The 14,563-nt window shown below is 42.1% G+C and overlaps 1 protein-coding gene across 2 annotated transcripts; it reads left to right on the forward strand.

Annotated features, from left to right (window-relative positions):
* Positions 1–380: 380 nt before the first annotated feature.
* CXHXorf56 (chromosome X CXorf56 homolog) lies at positions 381–12,764 on the forward strand. 2 transcript variants are annotated; one of them, XM_027534967.1, is made up of 7 exons: positions 381–563; positions 2,062–2,179; positions 7,602–7,643; positions 9,328–9,466; positions 9,985–10,074; positions 10,677–10,769; positions 12,331–12,764. In XM_027534967.1, exons 1-7 carry the CDS (start codon positions 440–442, stop codon positions 12,391–12,393), a joined length of 669 nt encoding a protein of 222 aa, XP_027390768.1. In that variant the 5' UTR covers positions 381–439; the 3' UTR covers positions 12,394–12,764. The 2 variants fall into 2 exon arrangements, with proteins under 2 accessions (XP_027390768.1, XP_027390769.1); XM_027534968.1 differs by lacking the exon at positions 7,602–7,643.
* Positions 12,765–14,563: the final 1,799 nt, after the last annotated feature.

Genomic DNA, 14,563 nt, shown 5'->3' on the forward strand with positions numbered 1-14,563 from the left:
CTTCAACATCAATCCCTCCAATGAACACCCAGAACTGAGCTCCTTTAGATGGCCAATCAAATCACATTTAGAGGCACATTTAAAATATGTATTATGCATATAATGTGTAAATAGCCCTTTTTTATTTCTAGTTACATATATGTATAGACATATATAATGTGTATAGTAATATAAATTAATAATTTAAATGATTAAGAGTGTCCCAAGTGAGCCACCAGGGAAGCTCCCCCCCAGAACTTAGGTCAAGGCAAAGGAGGTTCTGGCAGACACCTGGAACCCCCCCGTGCATCTTAGACTAATGGTAAGGCCCGGAAGTTCACGTGACTACCATTGACACGTGACCAACTTTTCCGTTGGAGAGAGCTGTGACGCGTGTGTGACGTCACTTTTGCGCGACCCTTAATTTTGGCTTAGCGTTTCCTGGCTGCCGCTTTGAAGTATGCCTAAAGTAGTGTCCCGGTCCGTCGTCTGCTCTGACACCCGGGACCGGGAGGAATATGACGACGGCGAGAAGCCCCTTCACGTCTACTACTGTTTGTGCGGCCAGATGGTCCTGGTGCTGGGTGAGTAGTCTGCAAGGAGTGCAACTTCGGGTTCTCGAGGGCGGATTTCCCCTGGCTGTGATCTGAGAGCCGCGTCTCTTTGAAGATTTTCCCCTCCATTAAAATCCTCCGTACCCATCGCCGCCTCACTCCAGGGAGCTTTTCTGTATTGTGCTTCATCTTGTAATTCTGTATGCAGACCGCCTTCAAAAGGAAATTCCTCCTTTAGAAAAAATATACTCCCTATTCTCCCTCTCTGCCTCTAGAAACTTTGTGACCTTTCTGCCCGGTACAAGGATTTTGTAATAGCTTTTATCAAGTGAAAAGAACTCCTCCCCATTGAGCCTACGTTTTCCTCGAGCTATAACCTCGTTTCTTTGCGTTTTTTGTAGCAAAATTTCTAAAAAGAATTGCGTCTGTGGGCTGTCTCTGCATCATTTCCCATTCCTTCTTGCCCTCGCTTTTTCACTTAACCATATATAACGTTATTTGTCAAAGTACTAACGAACGTGTTACCTGTTTCAGTGCTCAGTTATCAATGCCCATTTAAATCCCCCTCTCAGTAGCATTTTACAGAGATGATCAATCCGTCTTTCTTGAAACATTTTCATTTGCATCCAAGACTCTGCACTCTACTGATTTTCCTCCTACCTCGATTTTCACACTTCTCAGTGTCTGGCTCCTCTTTTCTGTCTCAGACTTTGAGGCATTGCACGGCCCTGTGGCTCATTCCTCTTACCTGTTGTCAATCTGTACTCACTCCTTAGGTGATCTCAACCATTCCCAAGCTTTAAATACCATCTGTATGCTGATGACTCTCAAATGTTCCTCTTTAACCTGCACCTCTTAAACTTCAGCCTATTCAGCATCTCCACTTGGATGTTTAATAGGCCTCTCAAAAGAGACCATGTTCTCACAACACTGTAAATCAACTATACTTAAATAAAATTTTTAAAAAGAGACCGTGTTCAAAATTAACTTCCTGATCCCCTACTTTCTGATCCCCACTGTTCCTCTCAGACTTCCCTATCACATCAGTGGTACCACTATTCACCCAGTATCTCAGAATCTTTCTTGACTTCTGCGTTCAGCCCATTAGTACATTCTTCAGGTGCTTCCTTGAAAAGCTATCCAGAATCTGACTACTACTTACCACCTCCATTTCTACCACTCTAGTCCAAGCCCCTCCTTTCCTAAGCATATATTCCAGGAACAGAAAGACCCATAGAAAACTTGAAAGGCAGTGCTGGGAAGGACTTTTGAGGTAATATGATCAAATAAGGGGAAAGACTCCCAAAGAGGAAGGGGTTTGCCGAAGATCACCAGTATCACAGCAGGAGCTAAAATCCAGGTCTTCTGACACCAAGTCATTTTTTGTTGGAAAATTTAATAATAGCCTTCAATAAATGTGATAATTGTAGTAAAAATTACAGTGCAAAGGGCCTCCCCTGAAAAGTTCTGATTGCCTCAGGGAATTTTTCAGTGACTCTTGTGACCAAATCTTTCTTCATTGCTTTAGACTGTCAGTTAGAGAAGTTGCCCATGAGGCCCCGGGACCGGTCCCGTGTGATTGATGGTGCCAAACACGCCCACAAGTTTTGTAACACCGAAGACGAGGAGACTATATATCTTCGGAGGTAAGACGTTGATGTTCTGTCTAGGATTTTCTGCTTGTGTTGGGGTCTAGTTCTGAGAAGTATAAATACCCCATCTAGTATCGAACAGGTCATGTATTTGGGGCCCAATACTTTGACATTTGTGGTGGTTCTCAACTTCTATTAATACAGAATACATGTTTTTATTGTGCTATGGTGAAATGGTGAAATGTGATTCTGTTGTCATTTGATAGCTGTAATTTGGGGTTTTTTCAAGTAAAATGAGTTTATTCAACTTGTAATCTCTTGGAGCAGACCAGGGCACACTGTGTTAAGGACTGGATCTACAAAGATGAGTAAGGCACCGTCCTTACCATTAAAGAGCTCATAGCTCAACAAGGGAATGGACTACCTATTGTTATATGATAAAATACTGGTGTGAACAGAAGGCTCTGGGAAAACAGACAGAAGCAGGTCATCTTGCCTGCCTGGTGGTCAGGAAAGACACCAAAAGGTGGTGGCGTTTGTGTTTGGCCTTGAACTAGGATTTCACCAAGTAGATGAGGAACATTCCCGGTGGAAGGACTATGGAAGCATTAAAAGCATCAAATATGGTGTGCTTGGGAAATTTAAATAGTCCCTTGTGGCTAGAGCCCAGGTTACTTTACCAGAAGGGGTTCATGGAGCCTGGAGTAGGGATAGAATAAAATGCTAAAGTAGACAAGTTTGGATTTTATCTATAGGCAATACACTACATCCAGTAAACAAGCAAAGAACCCTGCCCTTACAGAGCTTATATTCTAGTGTTGAACCAGAAAAAGCTACCAGCTGACATCTAGCTATGTGTATTTAAGAAACCGAACTGTTACCAGCCCACACTGATGAAAAGAGTTAGAAACTATTGCTAGGCAACATTCAGTGCCAAATCAGGCTAGATTTATGCAGTTGAAGAGAAAACCGGTTATATACAAAATACAAATGGAGGGTGCAGATTATAAAACATATGAAATTCACAAAAGAAGGCCCCCCAGGTAACACTGGGGAAGATTATAAATAACATGCTCTGTCTAAAGCAAATTCATTCTCTTGTGCTTTTTCTCTCTCGGTTAACCTTTATTTGGGTTTCTGATTTTGAAAATGATTAACTGACTGTCTTTAGGATTATTGAAATATTTATTACATGTATTATATTAGTTAATACAGACAGTAATCTAACAACACAACTAAGCCACAGGCTCCTGTGGCACTATAAGGCAGATGCCCTCACCTCTAGGCCAGAAAACTGGGTGGCCCCAGACTGCAGTGGCAACTCTGGAATCCAGTCAGCCTGATCCTGGGAGTGAGCCAGCTTTGGGTCCAGCCTTAGTGCCCGGTATTGCCCAGGCCAGTGGTCTCTGGCCAAGTGCCTCTCTTGGGCTAGAGTTCTCAGAGTTTACCAACAAGGCATGGTAGACTTCCCCCTTGGTTGACATAGTTCTCGCTCTAATCATGAACAGTCTTTCCAAGGGCCCACTTGAGCATGCTCCCTTCCTAGCCAGGGCAACATTTCAGTGTGATCGTACCCTTGCTCTTTAGCCAGCTGAATGTGGGGGCCCCGGTTCCTGAAAATATGGTGGTCTGCCTAACACGTGCCCTGCGACCTGTCACTCTCCACATCCACTGCCACCCTGTCTTGATTATGGTGTCTTGGTATTAAGTTTTGAAATTAAGTGTGAGTCTACCAACTTTGTTCTTCTTCAAGACTGTTTTTGGGCTATTCTGGATTCTTTACGATTCCATGTGAATTTTAGGATCAGCTTGTCAATTTCTGCCAAAAAAGAGCCAACTGGGATTTTGCTAGGGATTATGTTGAAGTTGTAGATTCATTGGAAAGCATTCCCATTTTACCAACATTAAGTGTTCAGTCCGTGAACATGGAACTTCATTCCATTTACTTAGCTCTTTAATTTCTTTCAGTGATGTTTTGTAGTCTTCAGTGCACAGGTTGTGCACTTTTTTTGTTCACTTTACTCCTAAGTATTGTATTCTTTTTGATGCTGTTGTAACTGGAATTGTCAACTGATCTTAGAGGAAAGGTTTGTTGTTTACCAGTGAATATGATGTTCATTTATGTGGCTTAGTAGATAGGAATTTTTCATAGATGCCTTTTATAAGGAGGAGGAGGTTGCCTTCTCTTTCTAACATATTGAAGGGGCTTTGAATTTTGTCAAATGCTTTTTTTGCATCTAAGATGATCATGTGTTTTTTCTCTTTTATTCTGTTATTATAGTGTATCACATTGATTGATTTTTTTGTATGTTGCACCAATCTTGCATTCCTGGGATAAATTCTGCTTGGCCATGTGGTACAATCCTTTCTATGCTGCTTGATTCGGTTTTTTCTTTTTTTGTTTTTTTTTTTTTTTGAGGATTTTTGTCTGTATAATTTTAAGCAAGGTTGATCTCTAGTTTGTTGTTTTTGTTGTTCTTGTGATAGTTTTGTCTGACGTTCAGGTAATACTGGCCTCACAGGATGAATTGGGAAGTGTTTCTTCCTCTTCTGAAACGTTTGTGAAGCATTGGTATTAATTCTTCTTTGAACTTTTGGAGGAATTCCCCAGTGAAGCCACTGGTCCTGGGCTTTTCTTTGTGCAAAGTTTTTTGATCACTAAATCAATCTCCTTATACTTGTCATAGTCTAGTCAGATTTTCTTTTTCCAGTGAATTTTGGTAGTTTGTGTCATTCTATCATTCCTGGAATTTGTCCTTTTCATCTAGATTATCTGGTTTGTTGGTGTAGAGTTATTCATAGTATGATCTTAAAATCTTTTTTTTATGTCTTACCGGATCAGTAGTACTCCCTTGATTTTTTTAGGTCCCAAGAACATTAGACTATTTGTAATTCTCTGAATATGCTCTGCTGTTTTACCTTTTGCACAGAGTTGCCCCTCTGCTTGAAATCCCATTTTTCTATCAGGACTGCTGACATCACCTCACGAAGCCTTCCATAACTGCCTCAAACAGATTTGGTGCTGCCACCTCTGTGTTCCTGTCAGCCTGTTCACTTTCCTCCATCTAAGAACTTACCTCTGTGGTTATAATTTTCCTCACTAAACTTAAATTCTTTTAAGAATTCAATTAGTCAGTATTTATTGCAGTACTGTGCTCAGCTCTGGGAATAGAGTGTGAGACAGACAGGCATGGTCTCTGCTGATCTCTGATCTCATGGATCTTACAGTCTAGTGGGACGACAAAAAACTAAAGTAATTATGATTATGGAAAGTCATACGAATGAAACAAAGGGCTCATCCAGGATCACATGAGAACCTCTTCAAAAAGGTGTTCAGGGAAGGCTGTTATAACTAGGTGGTATTTGAACTGACACCAAAAAAGATGAGAATGCAACAGGTGAGAAGTGCATTCCAGGCAGAGAGAAGAGTGAGTGTGAAAGATCAGACATGGGAAAGCACTTGTTTATTCCAAGAACAGAGGAAGGCTGGTGTGGAGAGGTCACAGTGAGCGGGGAGGAAAGTAGGAGATGCGGCCGGGCCGGATTCTCTGCCCAGCCAGTGCCTAGAAGGCCACGGTGAGGAGTTTGTGTTTTGTTCTAGCTGTCCTGGGAAGCCACTCTTGACTCTCTTTGGAGAATGATTAAGAATGAGATAGTAATGGAAGCAGGTTCTAGAATAAGTGCTCAGAATTTTTATTTTTATGAACTTAGAGTGGTGAAGTCCTAACGAAGTATCATATACACGATTGATTTGATCACACAAAAGTCTAAAATTTCCACGTGGGGGGAAAAGTCAAAGACAGATGTCCAGCTGGAGAAGAAATATTTGCAAGAACCCTTAACATTTGCAAGTTTCCTTAATATAAAATAAAGAGATGGACTTCCCTGGTGGTCCAGTGGTTAAGACTCCACGGTTCCACTGTAGGGGGCGCAGGTTTGATCCCTGGTGGGGAAATAAAATCCCACGTGCTGCACAGCTCCGTCAAAACACAACACAAAACAATAAGAATAAAATAGAATAAAATGACAGCTCAGTAGGTCAAAAATAGACTGACTGTTCATCAAAAAAAAAAGAAAATACAAATGTCTATTAAATATATGAAAAGATGCCTAACTTCACTCTTTAAAAAAAAAAGAAATGCAAATTTTGAGATCTCATATTTCACATGCCAGATTGGTCGTCATATATTTTAATAACATACTGTGTTGGTAAGACTGTAGGGAAACGGGAAGTCTCACATTGGTGGTGGGGTATACGTGGTTCAGCTTCTGTGCAGAGTAATTTGGCTGTTATCTATCAGAATCTGAAGTGGATACACTCGGAGGATTTACCCATCAGGTAAGACATTTTGGTTCATTCATACAAATAGATAGAATGGAGTCCTTATAAACAATGAGGCAATTCTTTTTCAACTGATTGGGAAGGATCACATATTTTTTTAACCAAGATACATTTTTAAGTGAACAGAGAGGCTGTTTCACTGTAAGTGAACAGGTGGGCTACATTTGTCTAAAAAGGAAGAGAAAACTTTGCTGTGTTATCAACTCTGGGAGGAAGGGAGGAACAGTATTTGCCAGTAACAGTATTTGCCTCTGGGGCTGGGGGAGGGAACCAGGCGCGTGGAAGATGAGTGGAGAGGATATTTACCTTTCACTTTATACTCTTTTCTATACCATCTGCACATACTGCTAATTTAAAAAGTTGAAACAGGATGGGGAAGGGAGGAGACAGGGGGGTAGCTGGGACAATAATCTGGGGAAGAGATACTAGTGGACTGGGCTGAGATGGTGGCAGGAGGGTGGAGAAAAGTAAGTTCAAGACCTTTTTTGGAGCTAAAATCCACAGGATTTGTGGATGAAGTAGATTGTGGGAGATGAGGGAAAGAGAAGACAAAGATGAGTCCCAGGTTTCTATGAAGCAACTGGATGAATGGAAGAGTCTTTACCTCCCAGTTGATTATCTAAGGCAATGTTGTGTGGGCTGTTGATCTTGACCACCTTAGTTCAACCTAGGGCTTGAGTTCAACCTATTCTACTTCCTAGCTCTGTGACCTTGGGCAAACTGTGTAACTGCTTTGTGCTTCTTCACCCTCATCTGTAGAATGGGAATGATAACGTGACCTACCTCATAGGGTGGTTGTAAGGATTAAAGAGTTTAATACACGTACACTTTAGAGCAGCTCCTGGTACATAATAAAAGCTATACAAGTGATTACCACTGTTGTTATTGTTGGTGTTATTGTTACTGTGAACCCAACTGCTTCTGTGACTGTAACTACTACCACACTGCCTCGTCTGTCGGGAGGGTGCCTGTGGATGGAAGAAGTGCTTTAAAATAAATACATGTGTAAATCAACAGCTGATCTAGGAAAGGAAAGCTTTTGAAAAGCCATTTTAACATTTGAGGAAATGGCAAGTGAGGTTGGTAGATTATGAGATTTGTTCGTATCTTTTTTAACTTCCATTTTCTGTGCAGACCTGAAGGCATTGAACGACAGTACAGGAAAAAATGTGCAAAGTAAGTATTAACAGTGTGGGTTTCCGCGAGCATAAGAAAGTGGAGGTAATGATGTGTTAGGAAAAGCATCATTTGGAGACAATTCTCTGTTACATCTTTATCCTTATAATTGTAACCTGCCTTCAGACTTCAGTTATGCAGGTAGGCTTCTTGAAGAGCTGCAGTTGGCCAAATTACATCTCTGACCAACTGGCTACAAAAAATGGGTTTTGAAACATAGTATTTTTTAATTGAGGTGTAACTTATATATAATAAAATTTGACTTCTTAAGTGGACAGTTTGATGAGTATTGACAAAAGCATACAGCCACATAACATCACCCCTCCTGTGACATAGTACATTTCCAGGGCTCCTTTGCAGTCAGTCCCCCTTCCCCTGGCTAGCACTGGCCTACCTTCTGCTACTGTGGTTTTACCTATTCTAAAATGTGACATAAACTCTGCAGTGTGTGTTCTGCTACATACAATGTGTATCTCTTTCATCTGGTTTCTTTCATGTAGCATGATCCTTTGGAGGTTCATCCAAGTTATGTGTAACGGTAATTTGTTCCTCTTTATCACTGAGTAGTATTCCATCACACCACAGTTCATTTAACCATTGACCCATTGAAGGTCATTTGAGTTGTTAATGGCTTTGGCTATTACAAATAAAGCTGCTATGAACATTCCAGTATAAATCTTGTGGGAACATGTATTTTCTCTTGGAGTGGAGTTGCTCAGTCTAACATTGTGTAGTGTAATCCAAACCTGTCTATAAAGTCTATTACAGGACCACAGACCCAAGAACTTTAGAGAGTATTATTTAAAGATACATATGATTTCCAGCTTTAGGTTGTCAGCAGTGAGAATATTAAACTTTAACAAGTTTAATCTCGTTGATGTAATTACAGTTCACTCTTGGATCACCGACTCAATGGACATGGGTTTGGGTGAACTCCGGGAGTTGGTGATGGACAGGGAGGCCTGGTGTGCTGTGGTTCATGGGGTTGCAAAGAGTCGGACACGACTGAGTGACTGAACTGAACTGAACTTGGCTCTCAGAAGACTCAGACTAGGAGAATTAAAGCAGGGAACTGGCTAAGAGGACGTTTTAGTTTACAGCCACATTAGATTTGTTGGATGAATTTAATCATATCGTATGGGTGTGGGTCTACTTCATTTAGCTGAAAAAGTATAGTAGAAGTGAGCAAGCACAGAAAATATGCTGTGAACTTAGTTCTGATTGCTCAGAATTTAGTTGGTGGACCAGCCACAGTGGAGCCTTTGTGCTGCTTTTTGACCCTGCTAAAACAGAACAAGACAGAACCCACACTAGTTCCCCAGACTTCTGGGAAGAATGGCAGCAGTTTTGACTGGAAAGCAATCAGCAGCAAGAGCCAGTGTTTGCCACTAGTGTTTCTAATGATCAGAACTGCATGGGATGCTAAAAGACATTTGCGGGCCTCAGCCCCCAGAGTGGCTCAGTCAGGATCCCCTGGGGGCGGGACCTCGGAATCTGATTGGCAGTTGTAACAAGTGCCCTCTGTGATTCTTATCAAGTAGTTTTTGGGGGAACATCGGCAAGAGCTGATCATTAGTTGATGCCACAAACACATGTAGTTGCAGAGTCTGAGCCCACTTTACGAAGCAGTGTTTTGGGGGTTTGGATCCTGAGGCCTGCCTGAGATTCACTCTGCTATTTGTAGGTGTGGGCTGCCGCTCTTCTACCAGTCCCAGCCCAAGAATGCTCCTGTGACCTTCATTGTGGATGGAGCAGTGGTCAAGTTTGGCCAGGGTTTTGGGAAAACGAACATATACACTCAGAAACAAGAGCCTCCTAAGAAGGTAATTATCACTGAAGGAGACAGATGGGTTAATGGAGCTACAGATGCAGTCCTAAAACTGTAGATTATGGTGCATGAGTATGCTCTCTTTATTAAGAGGATGCCATTTTTGTATAAGCAGATGTTAGAAAATTTTAACACCTACCGTGTGTTCTTTTTTCTTTCCTACAGTCTGCTTTATGAGTAAAGTTGGAAATTGTATGGCTTTTATTCACATGTACTTCCTTTGAAATTTCTTCTTTTTCCAATGTGAGCAATTAGAGATGGAATGCAGAAAGTTAATCTTTAAGTATATTTTGAAAACCCTTGATGTCAAATATTAAAAAATGATAGGGCAGATTAAAAGATGGGCACTTTTAGATAGGCCAGCCTGTCCCAAAGAGGTGGATATTTCCCCAACAATCCCTCTCCTTCCCCCAACACCCAGGCTTGGGCACTTGCACACTCACACTCATACACACTCGAGCACACATGGCTCAGAGAGGTGAACTAGACTGGTTCCTCTTCCTGCACCTCCAGGTGATGATGACCAAGCGGACTAAAGACATGGGCAAGTTCAGCTCTGTGACTGTGTCTACTATTGATGAAGAAGAAGAAGAGATTGAGGCTGTAAGTGCTTTTGCCCTCAAGGGAGTTGGATGGGAGGGGATGAAGGGGGACTCTCAAACTAGATCATTGAATAGCAGAACAGTTAGAAACTTCCCTTGTAGATCTCGCTCTAGCTACTAAGGAACACTGTGACAGCAGCTAGTTACTGCTTCCCTGGATTTCAGGGAAATCTGCTTCAGGGACATCTGTAGGATGAGGCACAGGGAGTTGGACTAAATCAGTCATTTTCTTCATACTGTTTTTTGAGAGGCCTTAGGGGGCGCATCCCTCTTCAGTTGAAAAACTACTGGGCTCAGGGATTTCCAGTCCCTTTCAGTCCAGATCGGACAGTATGGGCATCTGTCCTTAGCAGGAGAAGCAATTCCCTTTATGGTACTTCAGTATAATGATGTTTACACAGAAATGTTATCTGTTATTTAAACATGGTTTCAGTTGAAACCTGACTCCCCGAGATTACTGAAAAGCTGAAGAGTGGAATGGGAGCCGAATTCGGCCACTTCGGTAGTGATTTTGTAACCCGAGGAGTATAAACTTCTCCTGAGGTCTCTGTTACTCCTCTTGGGTGAGACTGCTGGCCTGAGGATGCTCCATTCTTCCCTCAGAGAGAAGTTGCTGACTCATACGCACAGAATGCCAAGGTGATTGAAAAGCAGCTGGAGCGCAAAGGCATGAGCAAGAGGCGCCTGCAGGAGCTGGTGAGTGGCAGGGGGCAGGCACTGACCTGAACTGTTCAGTTCCTCCATCTGAAAGACCCTCGGGTGGGCGGGGGAACCCTTTAGGAAGTCTTTCAGGGATATGGTGTAGCTGGCTGCCAGGTGTCTAACCCTGCATGTGGCTATCCGTACATACCCTGCTCTGTGATAGTGAGCAGGATCCCAACCCCCAATAATAGTTCTGGTCAGCCAGCCCCAACCAGAGTGATCATTTAATCTGCTACTTGTGGCCCAAGGTCAGGAGTCCAAGATCAGGGTGCACGGGCACTCCCCCAGGATGGGAGGTGTACAGTGAGGCTACGCTTGGGGGCCAGGATTGGGACTTTTCACTGCTGCTTAAAGCACTGCTCCCACCACCACTGTCTGGGCTCTTTGTTGAGCACGCCCGTCTTTGTGTGATGGAGCCTACATTTCTGTTTTCCTGATGATAATATACGTCTGATGTTTTTTTTAAAATAAGACATCCTGGCGTTGATGTCTCTGTAGAGGATATTTTTGGTGACACAGGTAGTGGGTCTTGAGAGCCGCTTGGCCTTGCCATAGTGATCTAGAGAGAGCCATGCGTATAGATTTTCTGAACTGAAGGGCCAGTGCATCTTCCTTTTAAAAAATTTGTCAAGAGCAGGTTTTTAATTTATAAAATGTCATTAAAAGGAATTTGCCTTAGTTCTTTTTATGAAATTATTTTATTACTCTGTCCAATTGCTATGCGGGTGTACATGCTAAGTCGCTTCAGTCATGTCTGACTCTCTGCGACCCTATGGACCTTAGCCTGCCAGGCTCCTCTATCTATGGGATTCTCCAGGCAACAATCCTGGAGTAGGTTGTCATGCCCTCCTGCAGGGGATCTTCATGACCCAGGGATCAAACCCGTGTCTCCTGCATTGGCAGGCAGATTCTTTACCACTAGCCCCACTTGGGAAGTCAAATTGCTACAAAAGTTTCTAAATGCTTACTGCCAATTATTGTTTGTATCTTTGTGGACTGATAATAAACAGTTTATGGACTTTGTAACTTTTAAGTAGCACTGTTATGGAACAGGGTTATTCCTCCTGTTCTGCTAAGAACAGGATACTGGTATGTCATAATACTGATTCCCCCAGCTCTTCAGGGATCCTGGAGCTGTGTAATGCTTACACTGATTGCCTTTGACCACAGCCCTGTGTGTTTACCCCATTTTACCATACAGATGTTATCATCGTCTATGTGTATCATAACATCAGAAAGATTGGAAAACAGTTGCTATTCATCACATTTTTTTTTATTTAAAAAAAATACTCATTTATTTGGCTGCACTGGGTCTTAGCTGTGGCATGTGGGATCTAGTTTTTTCCCCAATCAGGGATGGAACCCAGGCCCTCTGCATTGGGAATGTGGAGTTTTAGCCACTGGACCTCCAGAGAAGTCCATCATGATTTTAGATACATGGTTCTAGTTTGTATACTAAATGAGCATGAGGGGATAGTGTTGGGGAAGTTAGACTAAGGCAGGAAAGTCAGAATTTCACGTCATGTATCCGGACATAAACTTTTTTCCTTTCCAGGCTGAACTGGAAGCCAAGAAAGCAAAAATGAAGGGAACCTTGATTGACAACCAGTTCAAATAATCAGGACGTTTCTGTGGACCCAGGCTGGAGGCAAGCATTTAAGATCAGGATGAAGAAGAGTGTTTTCTTGACTCCATGGACTTATGCTACCTTTATGCTCCAGCAGAAAGCTGTACGTGGCTTCCCAGTGATTATCCTACATTCAGTGAGGTCTTTGAGTCCATCTGACCTGATTTCTAGAGACAGATTTTTCTGTCTTTCTGTATTTATGTCTTCTGTTCTATTTTTTGTTCATTTGATGTAAACTTCTTCATCTGTGTAGAAGAAGCTCTATGAATAGATCAATGCTTGTGTGTCTCTAGTTTCTAAAGGAGCTGTTCTTATTCCTTCTTCAAAGTTAATAAAATGTTTAAAGATTTTTGAAAAAAAAATTGTGATGTGTCATAGAAAAAAGCTGCATGAGGTGTATTTAAAGTTACAGCAGGCCAGATCCTTTTACGTGGCTCTGTCTCTGTTCTTAGACTGGCAGGTATTGGCTAGGGTTTGAATCTCTCCACTGTCTGAGAAAATCCATAACAAGCCAGAATCTGCATTAAGTTCCCTTTACCTCAAATATTAAAACTACAGGCAAACCAACCCTCATCAGACATTGTACTAACAGAGGGAAAAGTCAGATTTCAGTAAGGGGGCAAGATACCTCTGATCTGAATGAAAATGGGATCTGGGTATGCAACCCAAGGGAGCTACCATCCTGTCAAGTAGCTGAGAATGTTGCTTCCTTGTGTGGACATGTGGGAGGGAGACGTGATAGAGTAAGAAATGATAACTGAGCTAAATAAAAGTTATCTGTTGACTCTTTTATTTCACATTTGCTGTTTGTGAAGGAGCATTGTATACATAAATATTTAATGTCACGCTGCTTCAGTGACACCAGGATGTAGTGTTTGCATCATGTTTTTCTCTGTTCATCTGTATTGCAAGGTGTTGAGGCAAGAAGAGTATTTTCAGTTCAGTTCAGTCACTCGGTCGTGTCTGACTCTTTGTGACCCCATGAACTACAGCACACCAGGCCTCCCTGTCCATCACCAACCAAGAGTTTACCCAAACTCATGGCCTCCTTCTATTACTCACATGGCTTGTACTTAGCATGAGGCATGCAGTGAGAAGCCGATGGCAAATAGTAGGCATTTTTCTTTGCGATTTCCCTCCTGATTTCCGAATTTGGAAGGAGAAGTAGTTTAGAGTGAGGGTAGATGTGAGCTAGCGAGAACTGGGAGGAAAGAGGGGTGGGAGTCCTGGGAAAGCCTGGGATTGGGCTGTGTGAGCAGGATCTCACACTGCATTTAGCTTTCACGTCTCTTCAGTCTCCTCTGATCTATGACAGTTTTTCAGTGGTATCTCCTACTTGTAATTTGCATTTCCCTAATGACAGATGATGGTGAACATATTTTTCTTTTTTTTATTGTGGTAAAAAACATGTAACATAAAATTTACTGTCTTAACCATTTTGAAATGCACAGTGTTGTGCAACAGATCTCTGGAACTTTTTCATCTTATAAATCTATGTGTATACCCGTTAAACAATAACTCTCCCTTTCCCCTCTCCCTAGTTCCTCGAACCTCCATTCTACTTTCTATCTCTATGGATTTTACTACTTTAGAAACCTCATATGAGTGGAATCATCCCAGTAGTTGTCTTTTTGTGACTGGCTTATATTTTGCATTGAATAATGTCCTCAAGTTTCATCCATATTGTACAATATGATAGAATTATGCATAGACCGTATTTTGTTTACACATTCATTCATCAATGGCCATTCACATCGCTTCCCCCTCTTGGCTGTTATGACTAGTGCTGCTGTAAAAACACTGGCTACAAATATCTCTTCAAGACCCTGCTTTCAGTTCGCTTGATTATATACCCAGAAGTGGGATTGCTGGGACATATGGTCGTTGTTGTTCAGTTGCTCAGTCATGTCCGACTCTTTGTGACCCCATGGACTGCAGCACGCCAGGCTTTCCTGTTTATCATCAACTCCCAGAGCTTGCTCAAACTCATGTCCACTGAGTTGGTGATGCCATGCAACCATCTCGTCCTCTGTTGTCCCTTTCTCCCCCTGCCTTCAATCTTTCCCAGTGTCAGGGTCTTTTCCAATGAGTCAGCTCTTCGCATCAGGTGGCCAAAGTATTGGAGCTTCAGCTTCAACATCAGTCCTTCCAATGAATATTC

This window comes from Bos indicus x Bos taurus, chromosome X (assembly GCF_003369695.1).
Source record: "Bos indicus x Bos taurus breed Angus x Brahman F1 hybrid chromosome X, Bos_hybrid_MaternalHap_v2.0, whole genome shotgun sequence".
Taxonomy (NCBI): Eukaryota; Metazoa; Chordata; class Mammalia; order Artiodactyla; family Bovidae; genus Bos; species Bos indicus x Bos taurus.